The sequence below is a fragment of the Bos javanicus genome, chromosome 3 (assembly GCF_032452875.1).
Source record: "Bos javanicus breed banteng chromosome 3, ARS-OSU_banteng_1.0, whole genome shotgun sequence".
NCBI classification, from domain to species: domain Eukaryota; kingdom Metazoa; phylum Chordata; class Mammalia; order Artiodactyla; family Bovidae; genus Bos; species Bos javanicus.
Genome location: NC_083870.1, coordinates 89,446,379 through 89,473,492, shown reverse-complemented (window position 1 = coordinate 89,473,492; position 27,114 = coordinate 89,446,379). Strand labels below are relative to the sequence as shown.

Sequence of the window (27,114 nt, the reverse complement as noted above, 5' to 3'; positions counted from 1 at the left end):
CAGGATCTTGTAACTTTCCAGTCTGAATCTCACTTCTCATGCTTGGTCTGTCTGTCTGTTCATCAGCCTTTTGAGGGCTTTTTGGATCCTGGTTCATTTTCTAGTTCCTTCTGCCTGGGCAGATACAATGAGCCTGGCTGCTAGGTCCTTATTTAAGGGATTAACTAGGACAGGGCGGAGGCCAGCTTGCTGTGACAGGTCACCGGAGGTTCTCTGTAGGACGAGGGTACTTAATATCTGATCCCAGATGCACTGCATAGGTTTCATACGAGATACTCATTTAAAATATCATTTGCTGATTACTCTGAAATACAGAATCAGAATCGAGAGAAGTGGAGACCTGGAACCTGTTTTTAATAAGCACTCCAGAAGATCTCACTATGTACCCAGGTTCAGCAAACATCAACTCCAATTCACTGAGTTCAAAAGCCCAAAGCAAATGCCAGTTTGATGTGGTCCAGAGCTGACATCTAAGGAGTCAGGCTGCTGAGGTGGGGTGGAGCCCCGGCAGAGCACCGCCTGGTCCTGCAGTCTGTCCACCCACGCCACGCGCCCATCTGGGCAAGTGTTACTCAGTCGTGCTGGACATATTTCTGCTCTTCCCCTCACCCCCTCCTCTGCTCTTTGCATCTGTCACTCTGGCTTTGTGTCTTAGCTTCAATACCAGCCTCAAGTCCTGGATTTGGGCATCACTATCCCAGCTTACTGGTCTTGGTTTTCCATGGGTGCTCTCTAGACAGCTCTGACTTGCAGTCCCCATGACTTCTGGCAAGAGACTCCTCTTCTAGTCCTGGTGTATCGAAATGAGCAACTCTCAGATCCAAGTGAGTCTTCACTGACTATATGGCCCACATCTGCTAGCTTCTCAAGGCCAGGACCTTACTTGTTCAGATTGGCATCATATTTATATCAGTTTTATCCTCAGAGTGTCTACCTTGTCCAACATACAGTATGCCTGGGATGGTAATAGTAGATGCTTACTAAAATTTTCAGCAGACTTTATTCTGATGAAATAACGGGAATTAGTGAAAGTACCACTAATTCTTCTAAGCACGACAGACATGTTTGGATCTCAGCTCCACTGTTCTTTTTAACTATGTTGTCTTAGGCAAGATAATTAACCTTTATGAACCAAGCATGTCACAGCTAAACATGAGACATGTCAGGTAGGTGACTAAGGATACTTTTAGCCCTCACGCTGTGTGGTTCTTAAGTCGCAGACCTCCCCTTGCTGGCTGGTACCCTCCTTCAGGGTCCTCAGGAGGCAATTCTTCGCAATCAAGCCTTACTGTAGAATTTGCTTCTCCCAGAAGTGCCTGGCAAGCTGTCAGCAGACCCTTCGTGAGCATAATCACTGCACAGGCACCCCCAGCCCCCACTAATCAGCCCGTCCTGTCACTTCACTCAGCAGCACTCCACCACTCACCTAAGTAATCACTCTGGCTTCTGCCCATCAATTCCTTTCATCCACTTTTGTTTATCACTGTTGAAGCAGTTTTTAATCAAAACAATTAAATATGCTAAATCTTCCTCAATTAGTAGTGCATTAAAAATTAAAAGTACTTGAACAGAAATGGCAGAAGAAGCCGTTTGCTTGGTGCTGAGTGCTAGTGCTTAAAGGATCCCTTCTCCCAGAAACTCTCAGCTCAGAGTTATTCAGAAACCACTGCGCACAGAGGCTCAGAGGGCCTCGGCCAAGAGAGGCCTGGGGATGAGCAAGTCTAACTCCTTCTCTCCATACATGGGAAACTGAGACCCCGTGAGATTGGGGACCTTTTCTAAGTTCATACAGGGTGTCAGGGACTGGGATATGTTTTGTTTCACTTAAAAAAAATTTTTTGTGTGTATATTTAAAGTATACAGTATAATGATTTTATATATATATATATATATAAAATGAAATGATTATTATAGCCAAGCTAATTAACACATATTCTCCTCACATAGTCAGGTGTGTGTGTGTGTGTGTGTGATAAGATGATAAGAGTACTCGCAATCTACTCCCTTTGCAAATTTCCAGTTTTCAATATAGTATTATTAACTAGAGTCGCCAGGCTGTATATTAGCTCTCTAGGTTTATTTCTCCGACACAACTGCAACCTCGTGCAGAATCTCCCCTTTTGCCAACCACCTCCTTGTCCTGGGAAACCACCACTCTACTCTCTGCTTCAATATATGTGACTTTTGTAGAGCTCATGTATAAGTACGATTGTAAAGTTTTTTTTCTTTTTGTGTAAGATTTATTTCATTTAGTATAATGTCCTCTAGTTTCATCCACATTGTCCCAAATTTCTTTACATTTTAAGGTAGGATCTCTTTATATGGGATATATCTATAGGGTGTGTGTGTATATATATATATATATGTCATACATATATATACACATATATATGGGCTATATAGAGTATATACATATGTATACAGTTTTTAATATATAATAATTACATATAATATATATTATAATTATATTATATATACTAATACATATAATTATGTATCATACATTATTTATATGTAAGTATATAACTTATAATTTATATAATTATAATGATTATATATGTTATAATTATAATGATTATATATGTTATAATTATATATAACTATTTGATCATTATTAATTATATAATATGTATATAATTATTCTATATGATTTCTTTGTCCATTCATCTAAGTGACTGGGATTTGAATTCATGATTCCTGGCTTCTAAGATTCTTTCCATCAGAAGCTGTTACCAAACATTTCTTGGCATTCATTTTCATTCATCAATCATTTATCCTAAGAGTATTTATGGAGATCCTCCTCCATGGCAGACTGACAGAGCGGTAAATAAGATGTCAGTGCTTGACCTCATGGAGTTTAGTTTCATGGGAATGCCAGCAAGTAAACTTGCTGCCCAAAACTCCCTTGAAAATATTGAATCTAATCTTTAGTTTAACTGAATTACAACCTAAATGATCTTTCCTTTTTGATTGCCAGGATAATACACTGACTAGTTATAATTATTTATAGTTGCAGTGAAAAGCAATGATGTGCTGAAAATACAAACTCCAGTTTACAGGCTTCAGAAGACTTTAGCTACAGAGGAAGTTGAACCTTGTAGCAATGGTCAATATCTTGCTCCCGTCTGCTTTTCTAGCCTTATCTTGCCAGTTGACCAAGGGTTGGAAACCCCAATCTGTTCACCTACAGGCTGTGGGATTTGGGGCAAATTCCCTTTGAGAATTATGTTCTTCATTTGCAAAATGCAGATTCCTCAGCAGCTCCTCAGATATAGACAGAGGCAGCTAATGTGGGCCTCACAGTTCTCCTGGGGTCAGAGGTCAGGCAGCCTCCCCATGGAGATCTATCAATCTTCTGACAACACCTAGCCTCTCTGAGGGGCAAAGAGCACCTGGGCAAAAAGAATCAGGACACAAATGATCATTCAGGCCCGAACAAAGCACATGGGTATCTCTGAAGAAAGAGGGATGTGTTCTGATTCAAAAGTGCTTCACAGAAGAAATGGTGTTTAAATTGGAGCTCGTGTGGACTTCAGAATGACAGTGAAAAAGGAGAGAGGAAGGGGCAACATATGCAAGATTGGTGCCAATCATGGACCAGGCACTGCACTAGGCACAGGGGTAAAGGAGAAGGATCAGACAGAATCAGCTGCTCAAGGAGGCCCCGTGGAGAATGTGCAAAGGAAAAGGCACAAGCGCTTTTGACCAACTAGCACGTGCAATCCATAGTCCTTCTTATTTCAGGAATATTTGCACTGGGACCGTAGAGAAGAAAACACTGAAACTCAGGTAAAGAACAGGGATTTCAACCCAGATCTCATAGACTCTAAAATAGAAGCTAGTTTTCACTACTGTGAGCTGGTGAGCCATGAACTACTATTATGAGCTAGTTGTATATATTCACTGTCTTTTGTGTCTCAGCATTCTGTGTTTCTCTGCTTCCTGTTGCAGGTGTTACCAGCGCTGAAATCCAGAAATGCTTTGGAGTCTCTTTGGGCATTGAGTATGAGTATTCAGAGGCGATACAAATTAAAGGAAGTTCATCATTAGGACCCTGTAAAAAATCTGGAGATGGCAAACTAAGCAAGTATTAATAATGGGCTTCCCCCCAAAGAAGCCAGATTCCCCCTTGGACACCTAATCGAGGCATATATATTCTCCTTCCCAATTGATTCCATTTCAGTCGATGGTCGCAGTGTGTAACTGTTGTATACCCCAAACCAATGACCTGTAGTGACCCTATTTTGAATCCCAACATGGGCTGAGATCACCTTAGAAATGCCTGACTTCCTATTTGTACAACGTCCTAGATTTCAAGCACCAGACAAAGATCTGAGTAAGAGCTGGGAGGAAAGGCATGTGCAGACAGAATCTGGAAAGTTAAGTCCCATCAGGTACAGCTCAGAGGGAGGACACAAGTTTGCTGAGAGATAAAAATGTGGTTACCAAGTCCAAGTTCAAAGAATAGTTATTAGAGAAAAATTGTGCAAGAATACTTGATAACATCTCCTGCACAGGTCACTGTACATGCTCATGTATTCATTCATTCAACATGTACTGAGTCATTTTTTCCAGGTGGAAGACACACAAGATGCAAGGATGCTGAAATAGATGTTTATAATAGATGGATGAGTAGATGAGGTTCAAGTTACTTCCACTGCACTGGGCTACTCACGTCTCAGGGTCTTAAGTCAAATACTTCACTCGGTCGCCTTTCCCTCCTCCGTCCATTTACCTGCCAAGATTTACCCATTCTTCTAGGTAACTGACTTCCTACCTGACCACCTCCCCACTCCTACTGTAGATCCGACCACGTCTTTCTCTGAACCCCTACTGAGAAATCAATTCTAGTACCTATAGTATTTGGCTGAAGCTATTTTGCATATGGTAAGCACCAAGCAAACATTTGGCCTGTAAATGAATACATGAATAAATCCATATTATCCATTTCTCCATCTTCTCCCTCCTCCATGTTGGGCTGAGCTGTCTTCCCAGGGCCTGCTCTAATCCAAAGGATGAGTCGATTTCCAAGTGTTGGTGCTTCTTTTCTGCCTTGTCCTGCTAGTTAACTGAGCAAGGTAGAAGACTAGGAGACAGCTCTAAGGAGAGCACTTAAACTCTGCTCCAAATCTTATTTAGTGGAGCTTGCCAACTGGCCCTCTGGCATCTAAGGAAATGCGCTAACGTGATTATTCTCTCGATGGTAGCTGAAAACGAGAAGGCCATGGGAGTGGAAGACTTCATTTCTCGGGTGCGCGGCGGCAGCTCTGGCTGGGGAGGCAGCTTGACCCAGGACAGCAGCCTCGTTACGTACCGCTCCTGGGGGAGGTCATTAAAGTATAATCCTGCTGTTATTGATTTTGAGGTAAGTCTTTTCGCAGCTGAAGAAACTCTAGGTCCACAAGGAATGAAAGTGAAGCAGACCAGATCATTTTATATTTCTTATTATGAGTCCATCAAAAAACAAGATTAAATGTAACGGCACGCTGAACTGGTGGCCTTACCCAAGCCTGGCTACAGGGATGCGTGACTCTATATGCAGGCCACAGGAGGGCTGGGGTCACAAGCTTACTATCTGGTTAGGGTCTAGTGTTATACTGGTAATCCTAGAATTTCTTCAGGAGTAGTCCACCTTATAAAAAAAGCACTATTCTCATTTATACATAAAAGACTTTAAAAATCACATCTGTTAAGTTGGAGGTTGGCAAAATTTTTTCTGTAAAGAGCAGACAGTAAATACTTTAGGTTTCTAGGCTATATACAGTCTCTTTCATACAAGTTCTTCTTTTTCTCCAATCTTGTAAAAATGTTAAAGTCATTCTTAGCTCAAAGGCCATACAAAAACAAGCTGTGGGCTTAGTGTGATTTCAAGCTATAGTCTGCTGCCCCTGCTCTAAATGATGTCACCATGATGACCTCTGGCACAGACAGGATTCTCCCCATTGAAAAGATTAGGAAACTGAGGTTCCAAGTCATCAGAGGACTCATTTAGGGCCACAGAGCCCATAAGTGGAAGTACCTGGATCCAAGACCTTTGGAATTCATGTCCAGTTCTCTCTTCCCTCTATTCTAGCACCTTCCTTAAAGCCATGGTTCTCAGCCACTACGGTCAATTTTTCTCCCCCAGGAGACATTGGGCAATATCTGAAGACATTTTTGATTGTAACGACTGAGAAGATGCTATTGGCATCTAGGGGCCAGAAGCCAGGGAGGCTGCTAAACACCCCCCAGTGCACAGGGCAGCCCCCACAGCAAGGAAACCGGCTGCTGGTGCTAACAGGGCCAAAATTGAGAAAGCTTGCCTTAAATCCCTAATCCCACAAAGGAAGTAAAGTTATATTCAAACTGTAAATCAAGTGAATTGTTCCACCAGTATCATCACACTATTTAATTCATATGCAAGAAAACCTAATACTGTCTTTTGGGAGAGACAGCTTGAGTTTAGGGTGAAGAAGATGTAAGCCATTAGAAAATGAGAGTTGCATTTTGGGCTTTTAAGTAAAATTTTATTGTTTTCTTGCCCATTTTTCCTGACCTTTGCTCATTTTCTATATATAATTTAAAATTCCGGGTGTGGACACATTGCTTCTCTTTAAAATATATACAAACAGTTAAACCTAAAAATCTATTACAACACCCTCTTTTCTATGAAGAAAGAGGTCAGATGGATTAACCTTGATTTCATTTCTTCTCCAATAAGTAAGGGACCATTTTCACGCACCTGTAATTCACATAGGGTCGAAAATTGCTATCATCAAGTTATTAGTGATTTGGGCAAAACTGTAAAATTGATATCAGGAATAATATATCACCTTTCATGGGCAAGAGGTAAGCTCTTTGTTTGCTTTGAGCAAAACTTCCAAGGGGAAGACTGATGTGCATGATTTGGAGAAGACTCAATACTGTCTTTTGGGAGAGAGAGCTTGGGTTTGGAGTGAAAAAAGATGTAGTTTGGCTCACGGATCAGCCACCTTTTTGATGTGTGTGTGTGACCTTGGATGAGTTACTTCATCTTCTGAGGCTCAGGGTTCTGCTGTGTAACATGGGGATAGTAAAATGTTACATCTCAAGGTTAGGGAGAGAGACATCAGTACTTAGTGAAGTCAGATGAGGAGGCAGGTTTGCGGAGGTTAAGGAAGCTGGCCACATCTCAGAACTAGAAAATGGCACAGCCCAACTGGAGCCAGGACTGACTGATTCTAATGCTCAGGATCTCTTCACAACCCATGATGACCCCTGGAAGGTTGGATTTGATGCATGAGGCTGTTGGCAGGTCATAGAGCAGGGGATTGATGCAACTAAAGCTGTGCTTTAAAAGGAAAATGCTTAGAGACAGACAGACAGATAGGCAATCAGACTACAGACATGGAGGGGAGGCCAGTTAGAGAGTTATTTGGAACCTGATGCTCAGAGTGGAAAGAATCTTTTTCACTTGCATATTCCCAGAGCTTAGCAGTGTCTGTTTATGGCAGGTGCTTAGACTGAGTGAACACAGGAATCATGCCATGTGATGATCTTGTTATGGTATACATTATTATATGTTATCTGTTATTTTATAGTGTGTTATATCATACTACTTTCCTTCTCTGATTTTTTTTTTTCATTTGTAAAATGGGAACGAGACCGTTGCCAATAGCTTTCAAGCTCTAACATTTTAAGAATCATTTCCCCAATCTTCTTCCCTCTTTAAGTCCCACCAGCCCTTCCACACCCTCTTCTTGAGGATTCAGGGAATAGAAAGGAGAGATGAGGATCTGAGTTTTGGGCTCCCCCGGAAGGTCAAAGGGAAGCTGCCCAATGGTCCTGGCTTTCTCTGGAACTAAGAGTCATATTTATCCAGGGCAGTCCATTCCGCACCAATTTCCTAACAGTGGGGCCAAATTCCCTGCACTTCCAGTAATGGTGTTCTCCCCTTGGCTGGGGGCCCAGCCAATACCAACATGACCAGCCTGGTGACCTCAGCCACAGCCCCTGGTCACAGGACAAGGTTTGTTTGCCACGGGTCTTTCTGTACACATTTCCAGGAACCCACTCAAAGCATGGCGAGTGCCCTCACTGACCTCTGATTCTTGAGAAGTAAGTTTGCTCCAGTGGGGTTTGGTCCCATCTCAGAATGGCTCTGTGACCTTGGCAAATCCTTCCTCTCTCAGTTCCTCAGGTTCCTCTCCTGTAAAATGAGACATCTGGGAAAGAGTTTTTATTTTATGTTTCTGTGTTTAAAAAATAGTGTTATAAGCATATTGAAGATGACCATATATACATACAGTTTAAAAAAATGTGGTTTTTTTTGCTATCATCACATCTAACTAATAAAAATGGTGCTTTACTTTATACTGTTCTTCCTCTTTGCAATGGTATCTCACATTCATTATTTCCTTAGATCCTCATGTGAATTTTAAGTAGGTTATTATTCCCATTTTATAGATAATGGGGCTCAGGCTTAGGAGGGGCAGCTCTGGGCCACACAGCTGAGAAGCGAGCAGCATTCATTTAGCTGTGACTGTGTGACAGCCCTTCCCTGTCTTTCAACTTTAATCCTCTTGATAAATCAGGAGTGCAGGACTATTGTTCTCACTTTACAGATGAGGAAGGAAGGCTCATGTGTAATGGGACAGCGATCACACAGCTAGAAGCAGAGCTGGGATTTGAAGCCAGATTTTCTAGCCCCAGATTCAATGCTCTCTGTTCTATCTATGACTTTCCAAGCAGGGGTTGACCACCCTTTCCCCACTAGGGGATATCTAGCAATATCAGAAAACAGTTTTGGTTTTCATGGCTAGAAGATGCTATTGGCATCTGGTGGGTAAATGCCAGCAATGCTGCTAATGATCATACAATGCACAGGCTGGCCCGGCCCTGCCAATAAAGAATTATTCAGCTGGAGATGCAATAGTGCTGAGGCTGAGAAACCCTGGACTACATTCCTGCCTAGAATGGGCTGCTGCAAATATAAAACCACCCCAGCATACACACAGGCAAACCCCACACTCACACCATTAGGGGTTGTGCTCAGCAGTGGCAACACAACTGCCTGTCAAGAATTTTATTAATCCCTGCATTGAAGGGTGACAGTAAAACATACACATAGACATATAAGTACTTTATACTCTTCCTGCCTCCTAAGAATGCTGGAGGGGGCGGATGAGTTGGCACAGATAGCTTTTGGGTTCTTGTCTTCCTCTGGGATCTGGGGACCACAGGTTTCAAAGTTATGTAGCTCCATGTTCAGCATGGTCCATTGTGTGTGGTCCTGAGCTGGTCACTCAAACACTCTTAGACTCTGCTTTTTTATCCATGGCCTGGGAAACCTAATACCCGCTTTACAGAGTGGCTGCTTGGATCTAATGCAGCAGGATAATCTGGCTCTGTGTCTGGCATGCAGCAGGCCTTCCCGAGGCTTGATGACCAGTTCTTGGGCTCTGGGAAGCTGTACAGAGCCGAGGGTGCAGCCCTCTGTTCTTTCTGTGCCCACAGATGAAGCCAATCCATGAGATACTGCAGCACACGAACCTGGGGTCCCTGGAGACCAAGCGCCAGAACCTGCGGCGGGCCCTGGACAAGTACCTGATGGAATTCAACGCCTGCCGCTGTGGGCCCTGCTTCAACAATGGGGAGCCCATCCTTGAGGGTACCAGCTGCAAGTGTCAGTGCCCCGTGGGTCGCCAGGGCCTTGCCTGTGAGCAAATGCAGTCAGAGGGTAAGGTCTGCGCATCCTCACTCAGCTTCTAGCCTACTCCAGCTCAGAGGGTTCTTGGGGTTCCCAGCCTCTCTGCTCTGTGCCCTCTTGCCCTGCTCTAGGAACCCACATTCTGAGCTCTATGACTGACCCCTGCGTTTACCTGTTCTTATGCTCTCTTCCTGCCATCGGGACCCTCTCTCAGATGAGAACAGTTTTAGACTGAGACGCATATGGACAACGGGGCTAATTTCTGGAGGGTTGTATTCATTTCCGAAGGCTGCCACAACAAAGTATCAAAAACTGGGTGGCTTATAGCAATGGAAATTTATTAACTCAGACTTCTAGAAATTAGAAATCCCATTCTGGGTGTACTGGCCAGGCTGCTTTCTTGTGAAGGCTCCACAAGGGAATCTCTTCTTTCTCCTAGCCTCAGGCACTTGTCAGCAACACTAAGCATTCTTGGCTTGTAGCTACACCATTCCAGTCTTTGCCTCTGTCTTCACGTGGTGGTCTCCATGCTACATCTCTGTTTTCGTATAGAAACACTAGTCATTGGACTAGGACCTCCCCTAATTCAACATGACATCATATTAACTTGATTTTATCTTCAAAGACCCTATATCCAAATACGGTAACATTTGCAGGTAATGGGGTTGAACATCAGCCTATCTTTTGAGGGACATTATTCAATCCACTACAAGGGATAAATTGTCATGACTAAACACAAGCTTGGGGCAAGTAATGTAATGCTTAAGGTTGCAAAGTTAAACCTATTAAGCTGCAACACAAAGCAATTGCATCAGAAAAGAAGTTTCTCAAATAAGGGTCCAAGTCCCTTAAAGATGAAGTCTAGAGACCTGCGTGTGAATCTCAGCTGTTTCACTAACTTACTGATATGCTGATAATCATTTCTTCTTTCTGGGACCCATCTTTCTCATCTATGTTTCCATTTGAGCTTCAAGAATCTCTATGCATGTTTGAATCCATAAGCTTCCAATTTTTCCATGTATACTTGTACACAGAATGATGGCAAAAATATGGGCTACCAAATCAATGTATAAATCAGTCTCATTTGACAACTGCAATGATGAAAGCATAAAGAAAAATAATTCCAGAAGGGTCTAAGGTTATCTATAAAACAAATGATTGAGACACAGGGTAGATGGGATAGGAGCCTGGTTTTAGAGTGAGCTGATGGATGGGTAACAATTTTATCGATGGGAGGGTTGTTCTAAATGGGAGGCAAGATAGCACAGCTATGGTGTCAAATAGGCCTTCACATCCCAGTGGTGCTAATTTTCATGTTGGGTAGGCGTCTCCTGTAAAGTGGGGATGATGCTGGTACCTGCATCACAGGTTGGGCTGAGAATTAAACTAGCCAATTTGTGTGGCAAACTCAGTTCAAGTAAGAAAAAAGAAGAGAGAACTCTACTGGTAGAAGATCTGTCCTGAGTTGGAGCTTCATCTAAATCCCTCCTTTGTGGGCTAAAGGGAATATAAATGGGGTCCCAACAAGCTGCCTGATAATCCTGTAGGAAGAATTCCAAGAGGGGTAAGCCAAGATGTGAGTCAATTCCAGAGTCCTTATGAAGGAAGATGCAGAGAACAAAACCCAAGCAGAACAATTACATGGGCCAAGCCTGGTACAGTTTCCTCATGGGAACTGGAAAAAAAGAAACTGCCTGTTAGGTGTGTAAGTTGGGAGATACACAGAAAATCGTGCAGGGTTGATACTGCCCAGCTCCAAGGCCCAGGGATCTCTTAACTTTTCAAGCAGAGTTTGGACTGCGTTTTAGCCCCCATTTGCCTCATTGGCCAGGCAACTTTCCAGAGGAACCAAAGGTCAGTGAACAGAAAGAATTACAAATCCTGCACCAGGCACTACTGCAACACTTCATGTGCATGAACTCCTTTATCCCCCCAAGAATGTGATGTTGTCGCTGTTCAGTTGCTAAATTCTGTCTGAATCTCTGCGACTCCAGGGACGGCAGCACGCCAGGCTTCCCTGTCCTTCACTATCTCCTGGAGCTTGCTCAAATTCATAGCCATTGAGTCAGTGATGCCTTATCACCCCAGTTCACAGATGAGGACGGGGGGGCAGAAGGAAGGTGAAATAATTTGCTGGGTCATCTATTTGGGGAGAGTCAGAGCTAGCATTTGGACCCAGGTGATCTGATGTTAGGACCCGGACTCTTAACTGTTACATTCTATTAATTTACATTCTAAGACAGGGGTCCCCAACCTTTGGGCTACGCACCTGTAGGTGGCATTAGATTAGAAATAAAAGTGTACAATAAACGCAGTGCACTCGGATCATCCTGCAACCATCTCCCCTGCCCCCCCGGTCTATGGTATAACTATCTTCTGTGAAACTGGTCCCTGTGCCAAAAAGGCTGGGGACTACTGTCCTAAGAATCAGGGCATGTAGGGAATGAGGGCAGAGAGTCTGAGATGAGTGCACTGACTATCACTCTGGGGAGTGGACAGGGAGGATATGGTCCAAGTGCTGGTTATAAGGTGACCTGGTTTAAAAGAACAGATGTCGGCTCTATCTGGATGATTAGAATCAGAGCATGTCAAGGGCCCCTAGAGCCAGGGACGTGTTTGGATTCCTGTCCACACAGCATAGTGCAAAGGAAACAGAGGGTGTGGACTACCCAGAGATGCCTCGCCAGTGATCCAGTGCTGGGCTTGGTGGTAACCATGCTGAGTCACATGATCCATGGTGGGCACTGGAAAATGGGGCATGATAACATTGATCTAAGGGGTGGCAGGGCACAGGGCGCTGGGTCTTCCTCACAGCCCTGTTTTCCCTATAAGATTACATTCAGTCAGTTGCATTCAGCTCATGGGGGTTCCATTAACCTTGTTCTAAGCAGGGTATGGACCTCGGGTGGCCATGAGGCTATCAGACTGAACTTTCAGCCAGACAGAGATCAATCTGGCAAGGAAATCTAAGGCTGGGGAATCAGCCACCATGGATATCCACTAATGGAGGGCCCAAGGGATTTTCCCAGCAAATCTTTGCCTGTAGGAACCAAGCCACAGAGGTGAGAGGAATAGAGAACCCTGCTGTGGCTGCCCCACCAGGGAGTATAATTACAGAGCTGGAAGGGACTTGAAGATAATCTAACCCAATGATATTCACACTGGGATCTGACGAAGGCTGGGGTCTCCTAGGGGCTGCCCCAGGGGAGCAGGGAAACCTAATAGACACCCCAGCTTCAAATAGGACAGCTTCACTTTCATCTGACTTCCATGTCAGGTCCCATCCAAGATTTCATTTAAGGCAAAAAAAAAAACAACAACAACAGAAATGAAAAAAGTTACGATGGAAAAACCCCACTGGATGAATCCATCCTTTTCCTTTACAGAGGTGAAAACTCAGGCTAAGTGAGGAGATGGGCTGGTCCAGAGGCATACAGACAGCAGAAGGCAGCAGTCCCGGGCTAGAGGGATTGTGTAAGCTGGGTTTCCAGAGACAGTGCGTGTTCAGCACACGGGTTCTGATACTCTGTGCAGAGAATCTATCAACCACTGAGGCTCCATCAGAGACCGAGGGGGTTGGTTTTTGAACCCTCATTTAAAAGCCCACTAATCCTTTCCCTAGGGATGTCTGGCTGGCCTTTGTCTGTGAAGCTCTAGGTGGGATGAGCTCCCTCTCTGCACACACTTCACTGGCTTGGAGTCATTCTTCAGAGGCACACGCCTCCATGCCTCTCTCTGCCATCCATCTTCCATGGAACTGCAGGTTCCAATTTCACGAGATGGGCTCCCAGTGGCCTCTTCTCACTCCACTCAGAGTTTCAAATTAAGTGTGAGGCAGCAAGCACAGAGGTCTTGGTTGGCTACACCCAGGCATTTCCCCAAGGAGAGCTTATAGACCACTCTAGGGCGGTGGGATGGGCTTCACTCTTCACTATCCAAGCTGCTGCTGGTATGCTAACCTTGTTCCCCGGGAAATCATCCATGCAGGAGCTAAGGCGGATGGTCGTTGGAGCTGCTGGAGCTCCTGGTCTGCTTGCAGATCGGGCACCCAGGAGAGGAGGAGAGAGTGTAACAATCCCGCACCCCAGAATGGAGGTGCCTCGTGTCCAGGCCACAGGGTGCAGACCCAGGCGTGCTGAGTGCCTCCGGGCACAGGCTGGAGCGGGGACAGGGGATGTCACTGCTTGTGCTGACCAATGGATACAGACCTCACTCAGCTGACAGAAGATACCCATCAGCATGGACTTTTTCTTTGTTCTGGACCAGACTGCACCACCAACAACCAACAGTTATATCACCCACATAACTCAGTCAAAACTGGGTGTTGAGAGGTAATTAGAGGGTTAGCCGCTCATGGAACTTTGGATCATCCAAAAAGAAAAGGAACTTTCTCCATCCATGTCTTAGAGGAACTTTTAGGATGGTGGAGGGACAAGGCAGGTAGATACTTTTGAAACCATCAATTACCAATAAAACAAAGTACCATGAGAATGATCTCAGTTCTTTGATAACATTTGTTCATTTGGAGAACCATTATTAGTTAGCAAGATAACTGAAACAAACAGAAAAATTAAAGACTGATTCAAGTTCCTTCAATTTTCCTTCACTGGGACTCAACATATTCTTGTATTCCTTCAATTAATCTCTCGTGTTTGCTTGAGTTCTTACCACAAATATCACCTTTCTCCCATTTATTTTCTCATAGCACTCTAGTCTTTTCTTTCATTGTCTTTTTCACAATTAGTAATTATATACTGGATCCCACATTTCCTGTGACTATTTTTGACCTCTCTCCCCATGGATGGTATTCTGGAAGGCAGGGATCAGCTTTGTCTCGTTCAGCACTGCATCCCCAGAGGTCAGGGCTGTGCCTTGAATCAGAGGGAATTAACAAGCATCTGTGGGTGAAGGGAGGGACTGAACGAAGAGTCACTTCAGAAATGTGGTCTCTCCTCCACTCCCAGAGGGAAGTGTGAAATCCATGCATCTGCCAGACACCTCAGGCTTCCCTTCGGTTTCAGCTGGTAAAGAATCTGCCTGCAATGCAGGAGGCCTGGGTTCGATCCCTGGGTCGGGAAGATCCCCCAGAGAAGGGAACGGCTCCCCACTCCAGTATTCTGGCCTGGAGAATTCCATGGATTGCATAGTCCGTGGGGTCACAGAGTCAGATGGGACTGAGTGATTTTCCCTGTGCTGTGACTTTGCCCACCTGTGGAAGAGCCAGTCATATGAGGCTGCCTCACTGTTCCCACGGTATTCCAATCAGTCCTCAAAGAGTGAACATGGGTGTTGCATTGAGTTTTCTGTTGACCCAAAGATTGTGAGCTCCTTGAGGGTAAAACCTGCCCTCCCAGTTGGTACAAAAACTGTGTATTCACACACACACACACACACACACACATGTATATGTCTCCCTATCCTTCCAGAATTCTCAATCATACATGCTAAGTCACTTCAGTCATGTCCACTGCTTTGCGACCCTATGGACTGTAGACTGGCAGGCTCCGCAGCCCATGGGATTCTCCAGGCAAGAATACTAGAGCAGGTTGCCAAGCCCTCCTCCAGGGGATCTCCCCAACCCAGGGATTGAACTTGTGTCTCTTATGTCTCCTACATTGGCAGGCAGGTTCTATTACCATTAGCACCACTTGGGGAGCCCCCTCAACCATTCATATATATAAAAAAAATCAGAAGTTAGGGTCACAGGAAGTTAACTGCTGAATTAATGCCAAAATATATGGCACATAAAATAAGTATCAAAGGAGACAGGTGAAAGAGAGATTTGCCTTTCCTTGTGTATATTAAATATACGGAATGGGGCTTGACCTAGACCTTGAGGGATTTTTGAACTAGGTAGAAAGGGAGAAGAACTTTAAGACAGAAATACAGCATGTGAGAAAGTTTGAACCAGAGAAAGTGTATTAGGGGTGTGTGTGGGTGCGTATGTGTTGGAATGGGGAGCGGGGAATAAATTAAGTTATATAAAACACTTGGCACAATGCCAGTCATATGTGACATTATTAGCGTCATTCTTACTGTTACTATTATGAACTAAAGCTTATAGTTTAGAAGTTTATTTCTGTGTTCTAGATTGATCTGAAAGGAAAAAAAAAAAGACTCATATTGCTTCTCATCCTGTCATTAACTTACTTCCTACTTTTTAAATTTATCATAAGTAATTTCCATTTGTTATTTATTGGGGGCTTCCCAGGTGGCGCTAGTGGTAAAGAACCCACTTGCCAAAGCAGGAGACATAAGAGACATGGCTGTGATCCCTGGGACGGGAAGATTCCCCAGAGAAGGAAATGGCAACCAGTATTCTAGCCTGGGCAATTCCCAACAGACAGAAGAACCTAGCGGGCTATAGTCCATGGGGTCACAAGAGAGCCAGACACAACTCTGCGGCTAAACAACAATAAGAAATATCTATCTATATCTATGTATATATACATAACATCTGTATATATATATATATATATATATATATATATATATATATATATATCTGAATCTCTTTGCTATACACTTAAAAGTAATGCAATGTTGTAAATCAACTATACTTCAATTAAGTAGTATCACTTCAATTAAAAATAAGTAAGTCAATGAAAGCTTCCCAGGCAATTCCAATGCAGTCAAGGCTGAGCGTTCCTGAGAGTGGAGGAGTCATTACACGCTTGTGAAACGCGTGACAAAAGGGCCCCGCAGTGAGGTTTACCTGTGTACTCTATCTGGTCTTAAAGAATACCTCTTAGGTGTGTTTTACGAGTCCCACTTTACAGCTAATGAAACTGCATCTCAGTGAGGCTGCACCTGGCGGGTCACAGAGCCGACAGGCTGGCGAGGGTGTGAACGCAGTCCATCAAGCATGCGCTCCCCAACCTTTGCTCTGGGCTCCCCACCAGTGGAGGGATGTGGCGTGTGGGGTGCAGGGGAGAGAGGAGAAACAGAGGCCAGGGAGCTCATTAGCAAGTGTAGTCTTTTAGACACAAGACGAGAACACTGGGATTAAACAATTGCCTGGCTCACCTGCGAGCCAAAACGACCAGCTGAGCAATGCCATCTTCCTGTCGTCTGAACCACAGAAGCAAGGCCAGTGTCTGCCCTGCTCCTCCGAGGATGCTGAATCCCCAGCATCTTTAGAAATGAAAATACAGCACCAGCAGCAGCAGTTTCAGCAGCAGCAGCAGCCACCCTTCACCAGATCAGCATCTCTCCCTCTCCAAGAGTGTCTGGCTCTCATCACGCAAAAGGCATAAAACCCGTCAAATGTATTCTCCCTCAGGTCTTTTCAGAAGATCTATAATCTACAGTTTTATAGGTAGTGGATGTAAAAACACGGTTTAAAGATATAATCTTCAGCTTGACAAGGTGTCTTTTGAAAAGTAAATTAATGACAGAATGAAAAGCAATAAGGAGAGGCTTTTTTCTTTTTTTCTGCTTTGAGATAGAGGAAGATCTAAAGAGTTCAGCACTCAATGAATCTCTTCTGAACTAGATGCCTTTAGGGTGAAGAAAATGGACAGAGAGAAAGGGGAGGCTTCAAAAACCACGGTGCAGAAATGAGAGACAGTAGAGGAAGCCGCCGGGCGCTGTTTGAGGAAGGGCAAGTGATTCAGCTTGGCAGAAAGAGGCTTATCCTCTGTAAAGAAAATCGGGGAGGCTACCCCCTTGCTTGGGATATGGGCGAGCACTCTAGGGACCCCTGTACCAGGCCCTAGGCTGGGTGCTGGGGAACAGAAATGAATCAGACACAGGTCCAGCACTGGAAGAACATCTGGTCTGATGGAGGAGGCCTGTGAACGGGGCCTCAGGTCCCAAATCAGCAGAAAGCCCAACCTGGGGAGCAGTAAGACAGCCTGAATAGGACAGGAGACGATGGCGAGCAGAAGCTAAGAAGTGTGTGGGAGTTGACCCAGTCGGTAAAGAATCTGCTTGCAATGAAGGAGACCCAGGTTTGATCCCTGAGTCAGGAAGATGCCCTGGAGATGGGAATGGCAACCCACTCCAGTATTCTTGCCTGGAGAATTCCACGGACAGAGAAGCTTGGTGGGCTACAGTCCATGGGGTCACAAAGAGTCAGACACAATTGAGCGACTAACACTAGAAAAGCAAAAAAAGGTGAAGAAGGGGTTGGACACCTCGGAGGAAATAGTGTGTGCAGAGCTGAGAGGTGGCCAATTTCATGAGGGGGGTGGAAAATAGTTACTGCTCAGCTCCTGGGGGTGGTCACTGGTCCTCCTCAGGCTGGGAAGAGCTGAGTTTGACATTTTGGTTTGGTCACGGGGCCTTTCCTGAGGGCAGCAGCTTGTGGTCCCAGGGAGATTTCCACAGAGGGCCACTTTCCAGTCATGACCCTGCCCTCCTTGAGAGGTCCTAGAGCTTCAACACTCCATAGACATCATATTGAAGCGTAAGAATCTAAAGCTAGATTCACAAGGTTTTCTCTGGTCTGACGCCATGGGTCACGCCATCTTTTCTCCCTTTGCAGACTTTGTGAGCCAATAGACTAAAAAATCTGTTGTCCCTAACAGGACAACAAAGCCCTGAATGCTGAGCCCTCACCACTCTCTGATGTCATTTCCTTCCACTCACTCTTTCCACAGTCCTGCTGTTCCAGTCATGGGAGCCTTTTTGCTGTTCCTCATACATGTCTGGCTCTCTCAGGCCTCAGGACCTTTGCACTTGCTTTCTCCTGCACCTGAAATGCTCATCCTCTAAAGGAGTTCATCCACGACTCACTCTTGATCCACTCCCCTCTCTGCTCAAATAATTCCCCTCTAAATACGTTACCCTCTTTTATTTTTTCTCGTATGGCATTCATCACTACCTGAGATTATAGATATTTTTTTGGTGTGCCTCCCCTCATTAATATGAAAGCTTTTTCATGGCTGGATCCCCAGTATCTAGAATATTATTTCTCCTTAGGAGTGGACTAAATAAATATTTGTTGTCTGAATGAACTACTGAATTGGCCAAAAAGTTTGTTTAGTTTTCTCCATAAGAGCTTATGGAAAATGCTGAACAAACTTTTTGGCCAACCTAATATTTCCAGTTTAATCCCCTTTATAGGCTTTGTGTCCCCTCCAGGTTTTTGTACATACTGCCTGAGAAGCACTGCTGCCTACTGGCCCCCACCTTCTCCCAACTCTTAACCAGCACTCTGCAGGCTAAGAATTAGCTGTCCATTTACCCAGAAAGCCAACTCTGACCTCTTCTGCTCCCCTACACTTCATCAGATCCTACTCCCTCACATCGCTCTGGATTCCAGAACTTTCCATACCCCATCACTGTAGCCAAGTTACACAGTGACAGCTTGCAGGGCAGATGGGGACTGCGGTTTACTTGTGAAGCCCCAGTATCTAGCATAGCTCTTGAACACCTAGGAGCTTCCAAGTAAAAACTGGGATGCTGTTCTCCCTCTGGTCCCTCCGTGCTAGAGGCAAAGGCTCTGAAACAGCCTCTGCACATAGCATGTAGGAACTGGTGAGAGACAACCCTGTGGAAGATGTTTTCATAGTGCTCTGAGGTCCTACATCCTTCCTGGCACGTCAGAGGGAAGCCCACACCAGACATTTAAGAGAGACCCTCACCTTTTCCACCTTAGTGAAGGGAAAACCATCAAGCTGAATTAAAAATTATGCATTTGTAGCTTAGGGACTCCCCCCTCCTCTGGGAGAGATAAAGGAAAATATGTTTCCCTCCTATATTAACAGCTTAAAATGTGAGATAAATCCTCCCATCCTGTTTTTCACAAATGGACTTTGCTGTCCAATGGCATGATACATGTCTGATGGATCTATTTATCCATTCTATTTCTTTAGAGATAGCAGCTAAGACGTTTTATCTATTATTTGTCTCTCTCCCCCGACCATTCCCATTTTCCTAACCAAGCATGTGGAGCAGGCAGTTGATGGATGGATGGTGTTTGGGATAAAAGGGACCAGAATCAGATAGTTTTCAGGATCTGAACAAACTGGCTTATTAACAAGGAGGCCCCTTTGGCGGGAGGTGGTGGAGGAAGAAGGAATGGGTACCAGACAATGGCTAGTGATGGATGAAGGAGCACCTGGGGTTACAAGGTGTAGACACGAGATAACTGCGGGCCGCAGCCTCCAATAATGGGAGTGTCCAGGCTCCGATGCAGCCTCCTGCACAGAGGTGAATGTCAGACCAGCCACTTGCTTTCCTTTGACAGTCCTCCAAGAATTCCCTGCTGTAAAAGCAAGTCCCATTTCCTCTCCTCTTCCATTCTGTAAAATGCAATCTCCACGCTCAACCAGGGAGAGCCGCTAGGCAGAGTGCTAATGAACAGATGTCAGGCAGGGTTGGTTTCACAACCAAGCAGGGGAAGGCAGTTGAGCATCGCTGTGGACCAAGCACTCTTGGATGAGAGCAGTCCCTTTGCATGTGCCATGTTATTCAAACCTCATGCTTGTGCTGTGGGGATTACTGACCCTATATTCTGATGAAGACACAGGCTCAGAGGGGATAAGGGAATCATCTAGGCTTCTCAGCTAGGAAATGGTGGTGTGGTGTCTGACGCCTCTGTCTGTCTGCCCCAAAGTCTTCTATTAATAAATGACTCTGCTTCTCTAGTGGAGGAATGCCAGACCAGGGGCCTCTCTATCTCTTCTTTGAAAGCGGGCAGGCGGGTAGGCACCCACCCTACAATGAAACTGGACCAGCAGCAAGTTGGGGAGCCCTGCGGCAGCCACCCATGGACTGAGGCAGTTCCACCACTTTCAAGCTGTGTGGTCTTGGGCAAATCACTCAGACTCTCCGAGGCTCTGTCTCATCACCTGTCAAAAGCAGATAATAAATCCTTCCTCTTGCAGGCATTGAGAGGATTAAGCTGGATTAGGTATGTGAAAGTTCTTTGTAACTGGTAATGCCCTCTGCAAATATTAGTTATTATGCTGTTACATTTTCCCTTAATAACCCAGAGCTTGGGATATAAAAGCCTTCCATGTCCTTTATTAAGATATCTTCTAGGAGCTAAGCTATTTTATGTCTTTCTTGTTCTTGTGTGTTACAGTGGGTTTAGTACCGAAATGTACTAAACCAGTTTAAAGCAGTCTGAAATGACTTTTAAAAAAAACCAAACATATAAACCATAGTTCTTGCTGATGTTTTGAAAATCCCCAGAAGCAGGGATGTCAAGGATACTATGGAGCACTGACTGTCCCAGGTACTCTCCTGAGTATGGTTAATTCACATCCTCCTGAACCCTAGGAGGACGTTGCTGTGACTATCCCCATTGTCTAGATGTGCAAACAAGGCACAGAGGGGCTCGGAACATGTATAAGGCCACAGAGCTAGGAAGTCACAGAGCCAGGCAAGGATACAAAAGCAGCAGCGTGGCACCAGGGCACATAGTTCTCAGCACAGCCTCACTCCGTCTCTGTTCGCCTGTTTCCAGCTCTGCCCAAGAGGTCGTGGTGCTCCCCCAACCTAGCCCCCCACCCCCACCCCCCACGAAGGAATCACAGCAAACTTACCCTTGAGTTTCTGAACCCCTCATCCCTCAGTATTGGAATTAACATTCCAGAAAGACAACTCAGAGAGGAAGACAGCAAATAGAAACATCTGATTTCATGACAGATCCAATAAACAGGGGTTCTCAAAGGTGTCAAGTGTACTATCCCGCGTGCTGCTGGTGGGGTTTAGGTGGTCATACTAGGTTTAATACTAATCCACAAAGGAGAAAATAAGGTGAAGGCAGGATGTTGGAGGATTTTTTTTTCTAAGTTTTTCTTTATTCCTCTCCTACCTCTGACGCATGCTGGGCAGGCTTTTTAACCCTCTTGAGTTTCGGTTTCTTCCTCAATATATATATGTGCTTCTCAGGTTTACCTCACCAATGAAGACAGTTTTCAGCTCTCTTCCTCTGTAAAGTTTCCCTGGAGATTTCTGGTGGTCCCCAGTATGTGTCCCGAAGTCCCCTAACAAGGACTGTACTTTCAGCCTGACCTGCATCAACAATTTTCCTGCCTCTTTTGTTTTACTCTTCTTCTATAGTGCTGTCCCCCAAGCTGACTGGATGCACCTCCCTGTCAGTGCTGTACGGATGCCACTATCTCAAGGTTGCAGTACCCCAAATTTTATGATGCCACCATCATGTACCACCGATCCACTAAAGAATCTACCTGGCCTGGGATGGTTCTGCCCTTGGCCCCACTCACATTGCTTTTCATGAATTCATGCAACAATGACTTATTGTTGCCTGTTGTGCCAGGCCCTGTACTTGGGACACTTGAGTGCAGTAGATAGACACTATCTCTGCTTCAGGGACATGATACTTCAGAAAGAATAGGAGACAGCAAACAAACTAAATACAGTATCTGCAGAGCCTGGAAACACTGGCAAATAGACAGCTGTCATTAAGGACATCTTCGACCTGTAAAACAAAATATATCCAACAAATGCTAATTACAAAGGTCCCCAGGGAGACCTGGCCAAGTGTCCTGAGGGCTTTCTGCTCCAGCCCCACTCTTTCCAGTGGGATTTTTTGTATATGTGCTTGGGAGCAGACCAGAGTCCTCTCCTTTAAAACAAAAATACCATTTTCCTTTGGATTCTCTGCCAGGAGATGCTCTTCTCCCAGCCTCAGCATCTATGTTGATTTTCATAGTCAGCCTGTTCCTGGCAAGTATCATGTTTCCCTTTGAAGCTTTCCCTACATGTCACCTGCTGACTGTATTAATATCTACCCCATCAAATTCAAATAAAGATTAAACGAGATGGTGCAGGTTAAAAGATTTCATAAACAGAGTAGTGCTCTATAATTGGCAGCTATTATTATTACTACTATTGTGAAAATAATTATAATACTTTCTATTCCCACAGAAGTTATATTATTATCCCAAGGTCACAGAGGAAGTATAGACACAGAACTCCCTGTCTTGACATCAAGCACATGGCCGAGCCCCCAGCATTTCAGAGATTCACACCCTGAGATGCAAAACCCACCCACCTCCAGGTCTCCTGGGCTGTGATCAAGCGTCCAGGACCACTGCCAGGCTACACCCTGCCTGGCCCCGGGCCCCACGGATGCTGCAGCTCCTTCATGGGGATGCCGGTGTGAGCTACAGTTGCCAAGGTTTTCCAAAAGCACAGTCTGCATTTATTTTGTTTAATTCTTACATTCTGTTTCAGCCTCCTCCTAAATGCATTTGTTTGCAAAAAGAGCCACGAGGGGAAGTTCAGCCCACAAATAAGAATATAATTATTACACAGTTTAGCTGTGCCTGGGCGTCACCCGGGTATTCACCGGTGCTCTACAATTCAATTGTCTCTCCTTCAAGACTGTATTTAATAGGATAAACAATTTCTGCTAAATGCAATAAACGTGAACCTGTGCTGTCATCTCCATAATCAACTCAAATTTCCCATTAGAAGCGGTGGCTGTGATTGAGATTCAGAATTTAATTTGGCAGTGTTGCCTTCCACGTCCCTGTATCAGCTTCATGGGAGCCTGCCATCAACCCAAGACAGAACCTCTCTTCCCCGTCTCTGGGGAATCTTAAAAGAAGATAGATTATAACACAAGAAAATTATACAGTCTCGGTATAATGAAAGAGATAAAACATTATTGGATTAGCCTGTTGAAATAACAGCAGACGGCAAAGCAATAATATTAAGCCAAACAAGGGCCTGGACCCGTCAGTTCAATTGCAGGGGACGTGAGGATGCAGAAGGCAGACAGAATGGACATGCTTGCTGCAACAAGCCCTGAGCAGTAAAGGATCGGCTTCTTCTACATTGTTCTACTGACTCAATTCCAGAGAGCTAGGCGGCATGATTGGTGGGTGCTGGGGACCTGTGCTTTGGTGTCATGGACATTTATGGTCTTAGGTCCAAGTACCTAGCCCAGCGGCAAACTTACAGCAGATCACGTGGCTGAAAACAAATTGGTTGAAAATACACAGGATGAGCCAATTCACCTTCAATCAACTGTTTTGTTTTTCCCCCACCAGTTTGATTTCAACAAATTCACATGATGTTATGCAATCCAACAGGAAGTGCCTGAGAGCAAAGAAATATTAACGGATGTTCTAATGAGATGGAATGAAAGAGAACAACAAAGCTTAAATGATCACTTGACTCAGTCTAAAAAATAAAAATATTTTGGTGCTTAGTAACCTAAAGATCAACTGTATTCTTATTCTCATCTTTAAGTACTTCCCTTCCCAAATGAGATTTTCACAAAAGCATGAGTGAGCAGACTACAGCGTACAGAGGCACAGAAGGTTTACACTGCCCATCACTCCACGGCCATCAGCTTGAACATTTCCTAATGTGTTTCCTCTTCCAACCACCACAACCTCTCTTTTTTTCTTTCTTTATAAACTGTCTCTCATTCAGTGATGAATTTCCCTTGTTCTTGTCTCTTGTTCAGCATCTTCTCTGGGTACCCACTCATGTCACAACAACTCAGCTCTGCCCCAGAACACACACTTACTTCCTGTGCTCAGCATCAAAAGGAGCGGAGGAACCTGGATCCATGCTCTTTGGGATGCAGTGGGTGGGGATTTGTCAATCACTCACACACACACACAGCACCTTCTTCTACATTTCATAAAAAATTCTTTGTTAAGCCAATGTCCAATACAGAGAGGAGGGGAGCATCACTGTTAAGAGTTTAAAACTCTGGAGCCTGAGTGCCCAGGTTTGCAGTCCAGCTCCCCGACTCCCTAACTGTATAACCTTGGAGAAGTAACTGAACTCTTCTAAGCTGGCTCTCCTGCTGTTTGCTGCTGCTGCTGCTAAGTCACTTCAATCATATCTGACTCTATGTGACCTCATAGACGGCAGCCCACCAGGCTCCCCCGTCCCTGGGATTCTCCAGTCAAGAACACTGGAGTGGGTTGCCATTTCCTTCTCCAATGCATGAAAGTGAAAAGTGAAAGCAAAGTCGCTCAGTCATGTCTGACTCTTTGTGACCCCATGGACTATAGCCCACCAGGCTCCTCCATCCATGGGATTTTCCAGGCAAGAGTGCTGGAGTGGGGTGCCATTGCCTTCTCCATCCTACTGTTTAATAGGGCTAATAAAGTATCCACCTTATAAGGTCTTGAGGATGGAATGAATGAATAAATGCACTGAGCACCATGGCTGGCACATACTAATCATTCAATAAACCTGAATTGCCAACTGACATGATGAATGAGACAGTATGTCCTCAGGATAGGAGCAGTTTAATATCTATTCAAGGATCCATCATTGGGAACCTACTGCAGGTCACTGGTGGATAGTGGGACTTTCACGTAGACAACTTCCAACACAATCCCAGCTGATAGTAAATGTGAGTAAGATAAAATTGCTGAGATGAGCAAAGTGAAGATTATCAGGATGGTTAAGCCTTTCAGGAGACCCTAATTACTGTTTAACTTACTATTTGTTCAAATTGATGTGCACTTGACAAATAATATCTTTATTTTAAACATTCTGAATTGCACAGCCCTCCACCCATGGGCCAGCTCCAAATGGGAGCAGGTGTGGGGCTGAGCTGACTTGATTTCTAAGGGCTCAGCACTTACGCTGCGTTGAACCCACAGGAGCATCACCTGCTAAATGCTTTTCCTTCCTTAACAGTTAAGTGTTTCTGAAGCAGGACCTGAGCAGGGGTTGCCCCCATTTCCAGGAGGTGGATTGGTGCACTGCCTTTGTCTTGTTTTATGTCCTCCAGAACACGGAGACCAGTTTGACCAGCAATTCCACTTCCCATCAATGGGGACATCTATAAGAAAGAAGGTCAATGAATGTTAATTAGCCTTTATTATACACTAGTGCCCTACAGGAGGGGTGAGGTGTATAAACCCTAGGGCACTGGGAATCTGAATCTCTGATCTCCCCACTCCAGTCTACTGTCCTTCTTTCAGGCCACTGACTCACTATGCTCCTTTGAACCACAGGGCCCTGCACATGCTGTTCTCCTGGCCCCGAATACCCTCTGTTCCTCTGGTCAATCCTATTCATCCTTCAGATCTCAGTTTAAGTGTTATTTCTGCAGGGAAACCTTTCCTGATTCCTAACTCATCAATATTTCATATTTTAAGCTCTCAGAGCATTTTGTAGCCCTTAGAGTAGAAACAGACGATTCAAATGATGTTGGTCTTTCTAAAGAGCAGTCTCCATGGTGAGAGGAATTATATCTGATTTTCCCACCACTGAATGAACTCCAGCACCTAAACTGGCACATAGGAATCCCTGAGTCCATATTAGTGGAATAAATGGTTTCTAGCTTAGACACTTCCAAGGTATACAATGCCAGATAGTTAACTTCTTCTCAGCATATCAAACGGGAGCTCTGTTATCCACAGTGGTCGTTGAGTGCTTTCAATGAAGTGATAACACCGTGCTCACTCCTCCCTGACATTTGCCTTTCCCTTTAGGATTTCTGGTTGTTGATGAGACTGGAAAATAGTCAATTACATTAGCCATGATGGATATGCACATGGCTGAGCCTCTAACTTGCAGTGTAGTTCTGGGCATATTATTTAATATCCCTGAGCCTCACCATTGGTAACATGAGATACCAGGAGAAGGAGATTTCTAAGGTCTCCTCCAACCAGTGGAAATCCTGTGATTTTTGTCATTATACTCTTACTGGACAGATCACTGTCAGGGGTCTGGTTGAGATATAGCAGGAGAGGGGGTGAAGAAACCCCTGATCCCTTTACTGGGGAGGAGGGCAGAGCAGGCACCAAGATCAAAGGCAACAGAGACAAGCTCACTGGACCTGAAACTGGGTCCCTATATCTACTATGTGGGCAAGTTAATTAGGCGCCCACTGAACCTCAGATTCTTCATCTATAAAATGGGGGTATTGGCAGTATCTACTTCATGAGGTTATTGAGAGGATGAAAGGATTTAATATACGTGAAATAAAAATTAACTATATATTTTGCTCCAGAACAAATATTTATTTTGCTCTTCTGATGGGTTAGGCATCCTTCCAAGTGCTTTTTATGTCTCAAGAGAGACTCAAGACAACTCTTTGAGATAGTTAACACATTATTGACCAGGGGATTTTTGCAGAAACTAACACATGTGACATTAATATTGCATACGTGTACATGCATGCATGCTCAGTCGTTCAGTCATGTCTGACCCGATGGACTGTAGCCTACCAGGCTCCTCTGTCTAAGGGATTATCCAGGCAAGAATACTGGAGTAGGTTGCCATTTCCTCCTTCAGGGGAGCTTCCTGACCCAGGGCTCAAACCCATGTCTCTTGTGTCTCCTGCACTGCAGGCAGATTCTTTACCACTGAGCCATCAGGGAAGCATTAATATTGGGTTGACCAAAAACTTTGTTCAAATTGTTCCACATGTTCTTATAGAAAAATGTGAAAGAACTTTGTGGTCAACCCAATACATCTCTGGTCAATGATGTGTTAATATCATCATCTCCATTTTAAAAATGAGGAAATCAAGGCACAAAGAG

At 44.6% G+C, this 27,114-nt stretch overlaps 2 protein-coding genes across 2 annotated transcripts in view; one reads left to right on the top strand and one right to left on the bottom strand.

Moving 5' to 3' along the window:
• C8A (complement C8 alpha chain) overlaps window positions 1–14,161 on the top strand; it is a 72,056-nt gene extending 57,895 nt beyond the window's left edge. Inside the window, exons 8-11 of the mRNA XM_061411806.1 lie at window positions 3,952–4,083; window positions 5,208–5,365; window positions 9,475–9,697; window positions 13,655–14,161. Coding sequence (XP_061267790.1) covers window positions 3,952–4,083; window positions 5,208–5,365; window positions 9,475–9,697; window positions 13,655–13,806 — 665 coding nt within the window. The 3' untranslated portion in view covers window positions 13,807–14,161. The remainder of the gene's footprint in view (window positions 1–3,951; window positions 4,084–5,207; window positions 5,366–9,474; window positions 9,698–13,654) is intronic.
• Window positions 14,162–24,850: 10,689 nt separating this feature from the next.
• C8B (complement C8 beta chain) overlaps window positions 24,851–27,114 on the bottom strand; it is a 43,421-nt gene continuing 41,157 nt past the window's right edge. Inside the window, exon 12 of the mRNA XM_061411805.1 lies at window positions 24,851–25,406. Coding sequence (XP_061267789.1) covers window positions 25,255–25,406 — 152 coding nt within the window. The 3' untranslated portion in view covers window positions 24,851–25,254. The remainder of the gene's footprint in view (window positions 25,407–27,114) is intronic.